Source organism: Pseudochaenichthys georgianus, chromosome 5 (genome assembly GCF_902827115.2).
Source record: "Pseudochaenichthys georgianus chromosome 5, fPseGeo1.2, whole genome shotgun sequence".
Classification (NCBI taxonomy): Eukaryota; Metazoa; Chordata; class Actinopteri; order Perciformes; family Channichthyidae; genus Pseudochaenichthys; species Pseudochaenichthys georgianus.
In genome coordinates, this window is record NC_047507.1 from 34890311 (window position 1) to 34903785 (window position 13475).

The 13475-nt window shown below is 43.8% G+C and overlaps 1 protein-coding gene across 2 annotated transcripts in view; it reads right to left on the reverse strand.

The window, feature by feature from the left end:
* Positions 1 to 262: 262 nt before the first annotated feature.
* The window catches only part of tasora (transcription activation suppressor a), a 66605-nt gene continuing 53392 nt past the window's right edge, over positions 263 to 13475 (reverse strand). The window contains exons 25-29 of one of the 2 annotated variants that reach the window (XM_034082611.1): positions 10185 to 10363; positions 9948 to 10097; positions 8796 to 9513; positions 8273 to 8339; positions 263 to 2059 (exon numbers count right to left, since the gene is read on the reverse strand). In XM_034082611.1, the coding sequence (XP_033938502.1) occupies positions 1658 to 2059; positions 8273 to 8339; positions 8796 to 9513; positions 9948 to 10097; positions 10185 to 10363 (1516 nt within the window). In that variant the 3' untranslated portion in view covers positions 263 to 1657. Of the gene's footprint in view, positions 2060 to 2417; positions 4702 to 8272; positions 8340 to 8795; positions 9514 to 9947; positions 10098 to 10184; positions 10364 to 13475 lie in introns of those variants that run through there. The other variant, XM_034082610.2, reaches the window with a different exon arrangement.

The following is a 13475-nucleotide window of genomic DNA, read 5'->3' on the forward strand; positions in this document are numbered from 1 at the left end:
TTGACTTGCTTGACTCATCACAGTGACTTGGGACTTGCACATGTAGGGCTTACTCCCACCTCTGCTCTTTATACATTTATGGTGTTTCAGGCAGGGAGGAAGACAATAACAATACGGGCTTGTTAAAAAAACAAATAAATTCAACAATAAAAACTAATTCATTGCAGAAGCTCTTATCTAAATTGAATTTTTTTTTTTTTACATTTCACAAGTATTCTGGTTTCGTTTCTACAGAAGAGGTCAAAAACATCTCGTGGCAAACTCAATGTTTACACAGGCAACTTTTAATACAAAAGAAATATGTAAAAAAACATTTAAAACATATTTTTAAGTTAAAACAAGTCTGTTACAAAGTCCCATCCTACTGAACAAACAACAGCAACTAATCACAAACAACTTGCAGGATGACAAACAAAACATTCGGTACAAAAGAAAATGTCCACTTGAAGACATGTCTGTCCTATTTCAGTCCTTCACAGGTGATCCGGTCATATTCCTTCGCTGTAGAAAACGTCCTTTTGTAGAGAGGAATTAGTCGGTTTGTTGGAATAGAAAACTCGTCAAGCTGGTGGTGCGTTCAAGAAAGCTGGGAACCAGTCTTTTAACATTCTAATCAATGACAATTCTTAGAGCAGAGTATAGAAAAAAAACAGTGAATATTTACTCGAAGCTTTTGAACTGATTAAATCTGAGACGATGTGTTCAGTTTAAAAGCTGCATTTTACAAATGTACATTCAAGGTCAGAGATTAAATAAAAATATGGCATAGAAAATTGGCATTTGCTCACCTGTAATGTCTTTTTATCTCCTGCACATGTGTAAAGATGCAGGGGATTTCCATTAGTGTTTTTCTGACAGGTCAACACGTAGAGGTTACAGTAAGTTAGTAAAGGTTATTATTCTGTTTTATAGCAGCTGATTTCTGCTGTGTCAACACAAACAACCACTTATTTTGGTCCACACTCTGCATTCGTCACAAGCTTTTTTTACTGGCCTTAAATCAACTTTCTATGACGACATTTTAAGCGCTTTTGCAGTTAATTTTTGGAGATGGGAAGGCCGATCTTATTCTGAGAAAAAAAATCTGAATTTCCAAGAGTTAAGTTGTTAATTTACAAGAAAATCATTAGAGAAAAACGTTTAATTATGCGAGAAGTCAGACACTTGCAAGAAACAACTCATATGTAATGCTTTGATTTTGTATGATAGGTACTTACTTAAATGGAAGACAATGCTCCCTGTTAAAGTACATGTGATTTTGTATTCTACGCTAAAGGGCGCATCCGTTTGTGTTAGCGATTTCTGCCAACCTTACCTGGTAGTATCTCCACCAAATAAAAGCAGACGTGCATACTAAATAAAGTCAAGTCAGTATTTCCGACCTTCCTCCTGTTATCATGTTTCTGAACTTGAGTGACTAAAACATCCAGATTCTTGGACACCGTGATCAGTACCATGACGTTTTCATGATCAGGCATTATGAATAATAAAACTTGGAGCGCCATGCAGAGTGTGGTCACTTCTTTCTTCAGCCTGGCACCTGTCTGTATTCAGGGTGTGCATTTCCCTATCCTCTGTTAACAGACTGGTAGTGTTTGGATTTTTGATAGGGAGTAGGTGTGTGAACGTTACGAGCGTAACGTCAGTCAAATCGTCTCTACATCCCGTTGAAGCCTCCCCCTCTGTGGCCCCCCCTGAACCTGCTGCGGCCCGGTACTTCAGGATTGTGGAACCCCCCGAGCAGTGGAAGGCCCGTTAAGTCCCTGCTGGCTTGTTGGAAGCGCCAGTACAGGGCAGCAGCACCTGGACCCAGGCCACCTGGACCCAGGCCTCCTGGCCAGGCAGGCATGTGCCCTAGGAGGCCACCTCCACCACCAGTCAGGGGGCCTAGCATGGGGGTGAAAGGCAGGTTGGGGAATCGAGGCAGGTTGGTGGTCTGCAGGAGGCTGAAGCCCCCTTGCTGCTGCTGCTGGCTGTGCAGTGGTGGCTGTAGGAATGGTGGAGTCAGATGGAGCGGCAGGTTGTTCAGTTGCTGCAGACGTTGAAGGGGAAGCTGGATCTGTTGTAGACGGGGCAGAGCAGGAGTTGGGATGGGTTAGCCGGTGCTGATGGTTTTTCTCTTTTAAGGGGCAAAGATTAGCATTAGCATGGAGAACTCTGGAATACAAGGAGCCTTGGATGAGAGGATGGAAGAGAACAAAATAGAAAAGGCACTTGGCAGACCAGGTGGTCTACTTGGCTTTATTCAGCAAAATAAAAATGTGCGTACAAAAACAATTATATATATATTAGGGCTGTCAGTCGATTAAAATATTTAATCGCGATTAATCGCACATTTTTGATCTGTTCTAAATGTACCTTAAAGGAATATTTTAAAGTTTTTAATACTCTTATCAACAGATGAGTGGACAAATATGCTTTATGCAAATGTTTATTATCATTTGAACAATGACAACAATTCTCATGAATATTAAACAACAACCTCTGAACATTACAAATATTCGCCTCAATTCAACCTGGAACCTCTCATACAATAATACAATACAAAGTGTGTGTGTGTGTGTGTGTGTGTGTGCGTGTGTGTGTGTTTGTGTGATGGAGCGTTGGAGCTATGTGCAACTCAAGGCATATGCTCGAACGGGAGCTGCCTGGACGCTGCAATCATGTTGCGCGCACTATCCGTGTTGAGTGTGCTGACTTCTCCTACAATGTCCCACTGTCTGCTTCCTGCATAAAGTCAAGTGCTCGGCGCAGTTGTGGCGAAATGTCGCTCCTCTGTTTTCATTTAAACAGCTCCATATATCCGTTAGCGCAGCTAGCTAGCACCAGATGCTAACAACAACAATACACGTAAGGTCTCTCCCGGTCCTCCCGATGGCCTGTCGGTGAGCGTGGAAGTGTGGTCTGCAGCAAGCGGGCGGCAGGAGCGGGGCTGTCAGCATCAGCTTGCAGATGGTATTTTAAACTCAATGCGCTCTGAAACTAGGGGGCGGCCGAGGACAAAAAATGCATATGCGTTAATCGCGTTAAAATAATTAGTGGCGTTAATTTTTGTTTGCGTTAACGTTAACTTGACAGCCCTAATATATATATATACAGAGTAAAAACTGACTTTGCTGTTCTTTGATTTCATAAGATTTCCCTTTTAAAAGAGTCTGGGACACAAAGCCAATGTCACCCTACCATTTTTACGTGCGCCCTGGACAGTATTTGGCTTTGTGAATTCAACATGTTGAATTGGCCAAAAAGTGGACCCCCAAAAACCAGAGTCTGTTGGGAAGGGAACTCACCAATTGTCTTTTCAGCTTAAGCAAGTCAGTGCACAAGAAGAGAAACTGAGGTAAGAAAAACAAAAAATGGGGACAGTCTCTTTTTGATTTCATCCTCATCTCATCTGATCATTCTATATTTCGGTTATTTTCAAATTGACATCGGCAAATCAAGTGAACCGGTGTAAAAATGGTTGGCAAACTGCTTTGTATTAATATCTGTTGCAAAACAAGGGCTTGGACATCTGCATTCTTGGGTGTTCTGGTTTCCCTTTATAAATGATAAATACTGTGTACCACCGCCTGCGGGTATGGAGTTATGTCCTCTCATGCAGATGCAGAACATGCTAGATGGCCATTGGCCGTGGTCTTTGCAGTGTTGGGTGCGCAACTCGCATGAGGAAAAGGGGACTATTTGTGTTCAGTGTACAAAACACACCAAATTATAGGGCATGTTATCATATACATGGTTAAAAATACTGACTGAATTAATACATTGATTAATCGCTGCATATCAATTTGTCATTGGTTATGTAGTAAAACATTTACAAAAGCAAGGCGTCCATTTTTTTAAGAAAAGTTACTATTAGGTTTTTCCATCATGTGAGTCTTTAAAGTGTGGACTCCTTTTCCTGGCTCATGTAGGGAGAACCGGCATAATGCTCTCTTGCTCTGAGCTGTCTTCTAACACTGTCTCTTCTTTCACATTCTGCCCTGGGGGTCCCGTCCTCACTTGGGGTGCGATCCTTGCAATTGGTGTAGAGGTGTGTTGTGTAGAGGTGTGTTGTGGAGACACAGCAAGGATACAGATCCTGGCCCCGTCCTGGGACTGGACCTCGCACCATGGGCCTTCTTTGTGGTCATAACAGGTCACTCCAGAGGCCAACCTATTTGGACCTTTTCCATGTGGCGGTGCCATGCTGGTAAAGACAACCATACTGTTAGCTTTGAGTTCCAAATACTGGTTGCCCGGCTTGAGGAATGGGGGGAATTCTGGTGTCCATCCCGGTCTGGCGTAGGTGATTTTCTTCCAAACCATGGGATTTGAAAGATCCCTATAGCTGTATTTTTTTCCTGTGTGGCTGTACAGCTGCAAGCTCTGGTTCAGCCTTCGTGAGCAGGAGGGGATGTCTTCTGGCAGTGCACTCGGCCAGTCCGGTCTGATCAGGAGGGGGGAGCTTTCAGCATGGCTGTGCTGAACAGGGGGGAAGGGCCTATAGCGGGACCTAGTATGAGGCTTTCGCTTGGGCGTTTGGCTGGGTCTTGCTGAACAGGAGTGGGGGAACTTCTTGGAAAACTCCATCCCAGCTGTGACAATGGCGCAGTTGCTTGTGTTTCCAGATTGTGTAAAATCCATTTCCTTCTGGGAACATGTGGTAGAAGATGCATGGGTTGTGTCATGGTCAAGCCCGTCTTCCCCTCGAGTTATGGCCTAAGGGTAAGGCAGCAAATTAGTGATCTGTGTAAACCAATCTCCTGTTCTACTGCTTTGAAAGCATTCTGCTTCCCAGTTGTGTACCCATTATGATTGGCATGACTTTTGGCAATGCTACTAGGCCTTGGGCTGTCCCATTTTGGCACAGGTACAACTCCCCGGTTGAAGGGTATCCCTCAGTGTCCTCAAGTACTCTGGTGGAGAGAAAGCTGCAGTGGGGCTTTTAGAGGAAACTATTGAGGAGTATAGAGTTTGATCCTCGTCACCTTCAAAGGCCATCTGTTGTTGGTCTTTGGCTTATCCCTGCTCCACTTCCTGCATGAGATTGTTAAACGTTGGGTAGGTTAGTCGTGAGGGGCTGGATCCTAAGGTGACTGTTCTTGGAGATTGTTTGTTTTTGTTGGGGACAGCGTAAAGTTACATCTGTGACATCAATCATAGCCCATTAAAAGGACCATTTTATATTCTGTGTTAGAAGCAATGCACAACTTTAAAAAAGTAATTCCCAACAAGGGTAAGATTTCTTTTTTTCTGGTTCTGCACAGCCTTTGCCATGCAGCTTTTTCCCATTTAGGGAGGTGTTGTTTCTGGTGAGCTCCAGACGTTTGTGACTGATAATGGGTGACTTCCCGCTCATGTGGGTGTTTCCTGGTTATCCAGGGAATTCTAAGGCTAATAATATCCTTTCCCTCTATGTATAGAGGGTTTAAACATGTCACATGGATTCTGTGATGTTGGTTTTCCAATAGGAGGTGCTCCCGACTGAACGGGTACTGGCTAATATATTTCCCTTTCAGGGGTGAATCTCCAGGTTTAATTCTGGTGGTTGGGTATACATTCCGGCAGAGGAGCCAGGTAGGGTATCTCCCATGTGAGGGTTTTTCAATTAGAATTTTTTTGAAAACCTGTAAACATTTAGTAGAAGATCAGGAGGTGTCATGAAGTGTCTGATCTCTGGATCGCCCTCGTAGTCAGGTGGTTATATCCAGAGTCTTGATTACGGCCTTGGGCGCTTTGCTGCTTGTCATACCCCACTTTCCCCCCTCCCATTTCCATTCTAAATGTGTCTTCCCCAGAACTTATTATTTTTCTTAATTACGTTTTCTTGCAAAAATAAACTTGGAAAAGGGCAATGGGTATAGTATTTAGGGGTATCTATTAAGATATGGAAGACAATATTCAAAAGATGTTTTTGTTAGTGTATAGAAGAGAGAAAATCACCATGTTTATATTTACCTCCACATGTAACCCAATGTTTCAACAGCAGCTCAGAAAAGACAAACAACTCTGGCTTTAGAGATGGCCTCTGGGATTTATACATTACCTGAAGCTTGTAAAACAGCTGTAAAGCCAGTCGCTGCCTGCAATTCCGTTGTTCTTGAATTTGATTTGTCGCATGGATGACCTCTGAGCGATGTGAAGGTCTTAAAACACTGTGGTGTTAAAGCGGTTTTGAACTCGGTAAATCTTTTTAAATCTGTTGTACTCCTCAACAGGGATTTCCTAACTGTATGCCTTCTGCCTGAACATTTTCTTCTCCTTTCTCTCTTAGGCTGGATTCACACCAAATCAGGGTGTGGGATTTTCACTTAATGGCCCTTTATCAGCAATAGACCTCACAAGGATTCAATATTTTTGAAACCCTCATTAGAAGGCTGTACAATGTTGGATTCTCGTTAGCATGAGTGGCCACTGCAGTGTGACATGGGGTTGTTTTTCCTCCAGAAGTTTATCCTAGCTCGTTAAGGTTTTTGGGTATGATGGCTATTTGTCGGATTCAACAGCATGACTTTATGACATAGATTTGTGTCAAGAACTGTACACTTTGCTCATCATTCCCATGGCCAAAGTTATGTTTCCTTTTGCCTTCATGTTATTCCAGAAGGAACTGACCTCATCTCTTGAGTCTGAGGTAAAGACGCTCACTTTCTGTGCTTGTATAGGTTACTCTGTTGACTACAACTATGTATGTCTATAGTTTTTTGTTTGATAAATAACTAACTAAGTTGACCTTTGTAACCATTGGTTCGGCCCCTGTTTGGGCACCATGTAAAACTGTGTCAAAATCGAATAAAGGTATCAATGTGGACAGGGATCGGTAGGCTAGAGCCGTTTCAACAAATGGATTGTGTTTCTGACAAATACTGATATCTAAAGCGTAAACTAGCATAAATCCTTGAGGTAGCAGCATAGTCGCAAGATGAACGGTTAAATTGCACAAAATAAAGAGGAATGTGACTTAAAGGGAGAGGAAACACCATTACAGTTATAATATTCCGGTAGTTTATTCATTTTACAATGGATATTGATCGGAATATGTATTGTATATGATATTACTCGCCAAAAGAAAATTAATTATCCGCCGGCCGGGTGGGGAATTCCGGGACTAGGCCGCCGCCATTAGGGGAGTCCCAAATGGTGAAGTCACTGTGTGGGTCCTCGCTCCGGGTATCCATACCGGAAGTCAACACAACGTAGCAGATATGGCAGCGATGGAGGAATTTTGCAATGAGTACGACGTTTTGAACGATGAATTTGATTATTCGTCGGGAGATGACATTGATGTGGAAGCATCTACAGTTACCAGGCATCCCATGGCCTATGCTTATGAACCGATCCGGTCTAATACTAGAGTGGCATACGATCCGGAATCCGCCGAAAGTACCGACGGTTCTGAACTCGCCGAGTGGGATACCACCAGTTCCAGTACATTATTACATAATATATATATATATATATATATATATATATATATATACATAAATTAGTAAGGTCACACTGTGTCAGTAAATACATGTGTGAGCTAGTAATCTGGTAGTGCTGCAATATTTACCCCTCTCTCGGCAGCTGAAGCAGCTCGTTTGTTGACACTGGTGTCATTGTCTTGCGCGGCCGACGTGCTGGGACGGTCGGTGTTCCCGACTGCATACGATGAGAAATCTAATATTGTGGGAACAGATCCTGGCTTCAAATCCGATGTTTTGTATTGAACCAGGCATCCAGACTCATCAAACCTCATTTTGTGGACATAATCGTCATTTGTAAAGTGTTCGCTGCACACACGTGCGTACTGATTCAGCGGCGGATCGGACCGTTTCATGGAAATAACCCATGCTTTGAGCAGCTTCTCATCCTTTAGTGGCAGCCTATGGAAATGTACTTCTTCCTTCTTTGTATAAAAACCATTTGTGCAGCCTGGGGCAATACAATACGCTCCTGACGACGACCGTTTTCTTTTGTTGGAAACCACTGGTGCATTGCACGCCATGTTGTTTGCAGCTGTATTGAGCTTTGGCCCAGGAAGCCGTACCCACACAGTGATGTCACTGGGAAAGTCCCGGATCGATGGAAGCACCCAAGGTCATTAGGCGCGTATTTCAAAAAATAAATGTGCGTATCTCGATCGTTTACATTGGAAATAGACTAGATAAATACATTTCCTAATGGGAATATTGTCGCATGGAAAGCAGTTTGAAAAGTGTTTCCATTTCCCTTTAATTGGAATGTGGCATTGGCTGACAAGCAGTGCCTTGATTGAGACCTGCGTTAAGCCAGTAATTCCTGTTACCTTGGTGACACTGGCAGTGCCAGTTGGTGCTGCATCTCCTCTTATTGGTTGTTCCCGAACCACATCTCTACCGACAGAAAACAAAAAGCGGTTCAGTAGCAACATACAGGAGATAAATCACACATTTACAAAATAGCAATTCTCAATATGCCAGGTTTATACTGTATTATATTTAGACAGACTTTGTTTACAGCTGCATGCAATTCAGACATTAGAATTTGATATTCTTTGGTGAAGTGAAATTGTTCCTTAGGAACAAATATTTTGCTTAAAATAAAAAATCTCAAGTTTCAGCTTTAAACTAAATCCTTGTTATGACAGAGTCATCTCTTTAGTCGACACCAACATATTCTATTTTTAACAAAAAGTATTTAATTTCACTATGATTAAAATCAGCTATACATTTTAATAAAAAAAACAACAAGGTTATTTTATCGTTAGTGAGTAGTAGCACCATTGTCAGTTATTATACATTTCTTTACAAAACTGTACCCCGAAAGTTCAGTTTTAGTCGTTCACTCACCTTGATCGGTCGCCTACAGGACAGGCTGTGGTACTGGAAGAGGCTGCAGAACTTGTAGCTGCTTCGGGAAATAAAGGCTCTCCTTGCTGATCAGCTTTCTCTTTCCCATCATCAGTTGCGTGCGTCTGGGAACTCAGTCCCGTCACTACAGCTTTGCTTTGATTGGACGAAGGGGTAGACGTGTCAGTATTCCTGGGGTCTTGGCTTCCTCCCAGTGCTCCCACCACTCTTACTGGAGGATCATCTCTGTGACCTCCAGCATCTCCTCCTCCCCTCCTCTGTCCCTCAGTGAGAGTCGCTGCCCCGCCTTGCCTCTTCTCCTCCTCCATCGTCTCCTGCTTTAATGCTGAGTGGATTAACTCCAAAGTGGCTGCCACTGCTTTTCTGTCCTGAGTGACCTGGACTGACTCGGTGAGACCTTTCTGAGGTAGAGGAGGGGAGGTGGGACCGCTACCTGTAGGAACAACATTGACAGGGAAGTTCTTCAGGGAGTGGAGGCTTAGCTCTGCCTGAGAGGCCAATTGGCGCTCGGCTCGTAACTGTGAGATGGCTCGTCGGAGAACCTCGTAGTCTGTTTCTGAGTGAAGCGGCACTCCTTCCTTACAGGAAGCATCCGGAACAAGCTGGTCTGACAGATGAGAAAGAGCAGGGGGAATGAAGTCGGGTTGCTGGTGGAGATGTTGGGGTTGATCATGAGAGAAGAGGGAAGGGATGTGTTCTGGGAAGATACAAAGAGAACGATCAGACACAAAGTCACTGAGACAAAGATATCTCAGGAGACCTGAGGACAGTAGAAGGCAGTAGAGAGATCTAGGATAAATGTTCCCAGCTATTTAGACCTAATATCCTAAAATTACATCTACATCTCTTTTTGTAATCCAATTAATTTAGAATAAAGACATTTACCATTTACCAATGCACACTCTCTAATTACTGCCGGAATTTTAACAAAGACTTTGTAAAGAGGATTGTCCACACTGGGGGTTACATTGGTAGTACAGGGTGCTGATTCCCAATAAACCAATTGGGGCCAAATTCCACTACCTATCTAGGGGAGAAAGATATACTACCATATAGTTTAATGCTGAATTGGTACTTATTAATTTAATTGAAGTTACATATTTTACAAATTTCACAAATGCCACAACTGACCTTTGGGAGACAGCACGTCATCTATGATTGGCTGCCTTTTCTTGATGTCATGGTGACCAACCAGTCTGCCGAAGTCGTGCAGGATTTCTTCAAAATTGGCCACGATGATGCCACTATTTGAGTGGTCAGGGAACTTCTCAAAATTATGCTCTGAGGAAAAAGGAAAGTAACGTCAGTACTATAAATCAGGTGGTAAAGTAAGATTTCAAATCCAATCAGGTAATCGCACATGCGTACCAGTGAGGAAGACTGTGTGTCGGAACTGTGTGTATCGGGCCTGGAGCTCCAGCAGACAGACCAGGTCGGGTGACTGAAGGTTCATCATGTCGCAGTTATGATACGGGAGGAACTCAACAATCTGCCGCTTCTGATAGGCTGACAGTACGTCCAGTAGGTTGGCTGCATCTCTCCGGAATCTGACAACCAAAAAAACATTCAACCTTACCCATGGTAACAATGTTCCTGGAACACTAATACATAGATATATACATATCAAGACAGTGGTTTTAGATTTAGTTTTTAATAAAAACTGTCTTAGCACTTGTTAGAACCACTGTCAAGATAAATGATGAAAATCATGAATTCTCATTCATAACATTCGTTTCGGTGTCTCTATGGGATGCACCTCCCCAGATATACATCAGAAGCATCAATCCTGATTGACTGGTGATCTTGTCGACCACGTCAGGGAATCCACATACCCTTAAAGTAGCTTGCACTCCGTCATATTCAAACACCTCTTCTCGCTTCGGAGTACATATTACCTGTTAAGCCCTGAGCCTGTTTTTCAGGCCTCAGGCTCGAAAATGACATGTCCAGAACAAATGACTATATCTTCACTTCTAAAAAGGGGAAAATTAATAATCTTTTTTCTCAAAGCAATGATAAACCTGTGAGTTGGATGTAGAAAAGTCAGAATCAATATAGATGTTTTTATTTAAATGTAAATTCAGATTGCACATAGTAAAAAAAAATGTAAATTATAGTTTCCGTCCAAAAACAAACCCCCAGCCCTCACCATCCACACTGCCCTCTCACACCTGGACCAGAGCAACACATATGTGAGAATGCTGTTCATTTATTACAGTTCAGTGTTCAACACCATTGTGCCCTCCAAGCTGGTCATCAAGCTCAGAGACCTCGGGTTCAACAGCGCCCTCTGTGACTGGATCCTGAACTTCCTGACGGGCGGACCCCATGCAGTGCGGGTGGGAAACATCACATCCTCCAACCTGATCCTCAACGCCGGAGTCCCTCAAGGCTGCGTGCTCAGCCCTCTCCTTTACTCCCAGTTCACTCACGACCGCGTGGCCATACACAGCTCCAACACCATCGTGAAGTTTGCTGACGACACGACCGTCGTTGGCCAGATCACCGGTGGCAACGAGACTGCGTACAGAGAGGAGGTCGAAAACCTGACATCGTGGTGCCAGGATAACAACCTCCATCTTAACGTCAGCAAAACAAAGGAGCTGATTTTGGACTAAAGGAAGCAGCAGAGAGAGGGTCACGCCCCCATCGCCATCAATGGGACTACGGTGGAGAGAGTCAGCGGCTTCAGGTTCCTCGGTGTCCACATCACTGAGGACCTGACAAGGACTCTTCACACCACATCACCAAAAAAGCTCGACAGCGGCTCTTCTTCCTCCGCAGGCCGAGGAGGTTCAACATGGACTCCAGGATACTCTGCAACTTCTACAGGTGCACCATAGAGAGGATCCTGACCTTCTACAGGTGCACCATAGAGAGGATCCTGACCTTCTACAGGTGCTCCATAGAGAGCATCCTGACCTTCTACAGGTGCTCCATAGAGAGCATCCTGACCTTCTACAGGTGCACCATAGAGAGCATCCTGACCTTCTACAGGTGCTCCATAGAGAGGATCCTGACCTTCTACAGGTGCTCCATAGAGAGCATCCTGACCTTCTACAGGTGCTCCATAGAGAGCATCCTGACCTTCTACAGGTGCTCCATAGAGAGGATCCTGACCTTCTACAGGTGCTCCATAGAGAGGATCCTGACCTTCTACAGGTGCACCATAGAGAGGATCCTGACCTTCTACAGGTGCACCATAGAGAGGATCCTGACCTTCTACAGGTGCACCATAGAGAGGATCCTGACCGGCTACATCACGGCCTGGTACGGCAGCTGCACCGCCCTCAATCGTAAGGCTTTACAGAGGGTGGTGAAAACTGCACAGCACATCACCAGGACGGAGCTGCCATCCATAGAGGATCTTTACTCCCTGCGGCTCGGGAAGAAAGCCCTCAGGATTACAAAAGACCCACATCACCCCAGCACTAAACTGTTCTGTCTGCTGCCGTCTGGCAGGCGTTACTGCAGCATCAGGACTAAAACCACCAGATTCAGAGACAGTTTCATACCACAGGCAATAAGACTAATAAACACCTTTACTTGAAACATCATAACATTAATCTGGCTGCTACTTAGGAATTATTTATCTAATATATCATTCCAATCAGTTGCACTATTTCACCATTTCACTTTTTTTCGTTTGTATTTTCTTGCACTATTTTTTTCTTCTGTTTATCTGTTTTATCGTGTTGCACTGTTGAACTTGAACCTTGAAAACCACCCTTGAATGATGGGATAGTAGCCAAAAACCTTTAGGAATCCAAATTATAACATATAATAAGTACTCTGTATCAAGATTGATGCAAAACAAGTGAAATTTGACCTTTTTAGACAGATTTAGAAGAAGAAAAACCGACCACCATTTGCCAACCCATTGGTCGATTTTTATGATTGACACCTCTTTGTAACCTTTACGCAGCGTCCACACGGCAGTGTGCGTTGAAGCTTGCCGGCAGGTGTGTCTGAAGCTCGGCCAACAACCAATCACATGAATCTCCCACCCCGGACACACAAGCACACGGTTTGATTGGCTAGAGCTTGTACTGGCATATGATTTGATTGTCTGACGCTTCCGTCGAAGCTTGAAAAGTTGAACTTTTCTCAACTTTTGAAGCGAGCAAAGGAGGCAAAGCGAAGCGACGGAAGCACAATGCAGTTCGGCAAAGCGTGTGAGGTCACCCCATTCAAAGTGAATGGGAAGCAGCGTTGAAGCTTCAACACACGCCGCCTTGTGGACGGGCCGTTAGAGCCAATAGAATCGAGGGGGAGTTCCTAAATCCACCTAAACATTACCATTGAGGAGTGAGAGTGATGCGCACACAGTTTGCCCAAAACCGAAAGCTCCGTTACACTCTATATGAAAAATACGTTTATTGCTATGAATATGATGATGGATTATCAGTAATCATTTCAAAGTGACAGAGACATTGGATTAAACTTCAGCAGCGTTTATATGTGTTTTAATGCCATTGAACTAGGGCTGCACGATTTTGGGAAAAAAAAATCTAATTGCGATTTTTCTGACAAATATTGCGATTGCGATTTGCGATATTTATTTTTAAGCGACCCAATGGAAGTTTATTGTAAAATGCGGCCATAACTCCGGCTAGGAAGGTCGTATTAACATACTCCTGTCTCTAGCACCCCGCTGCC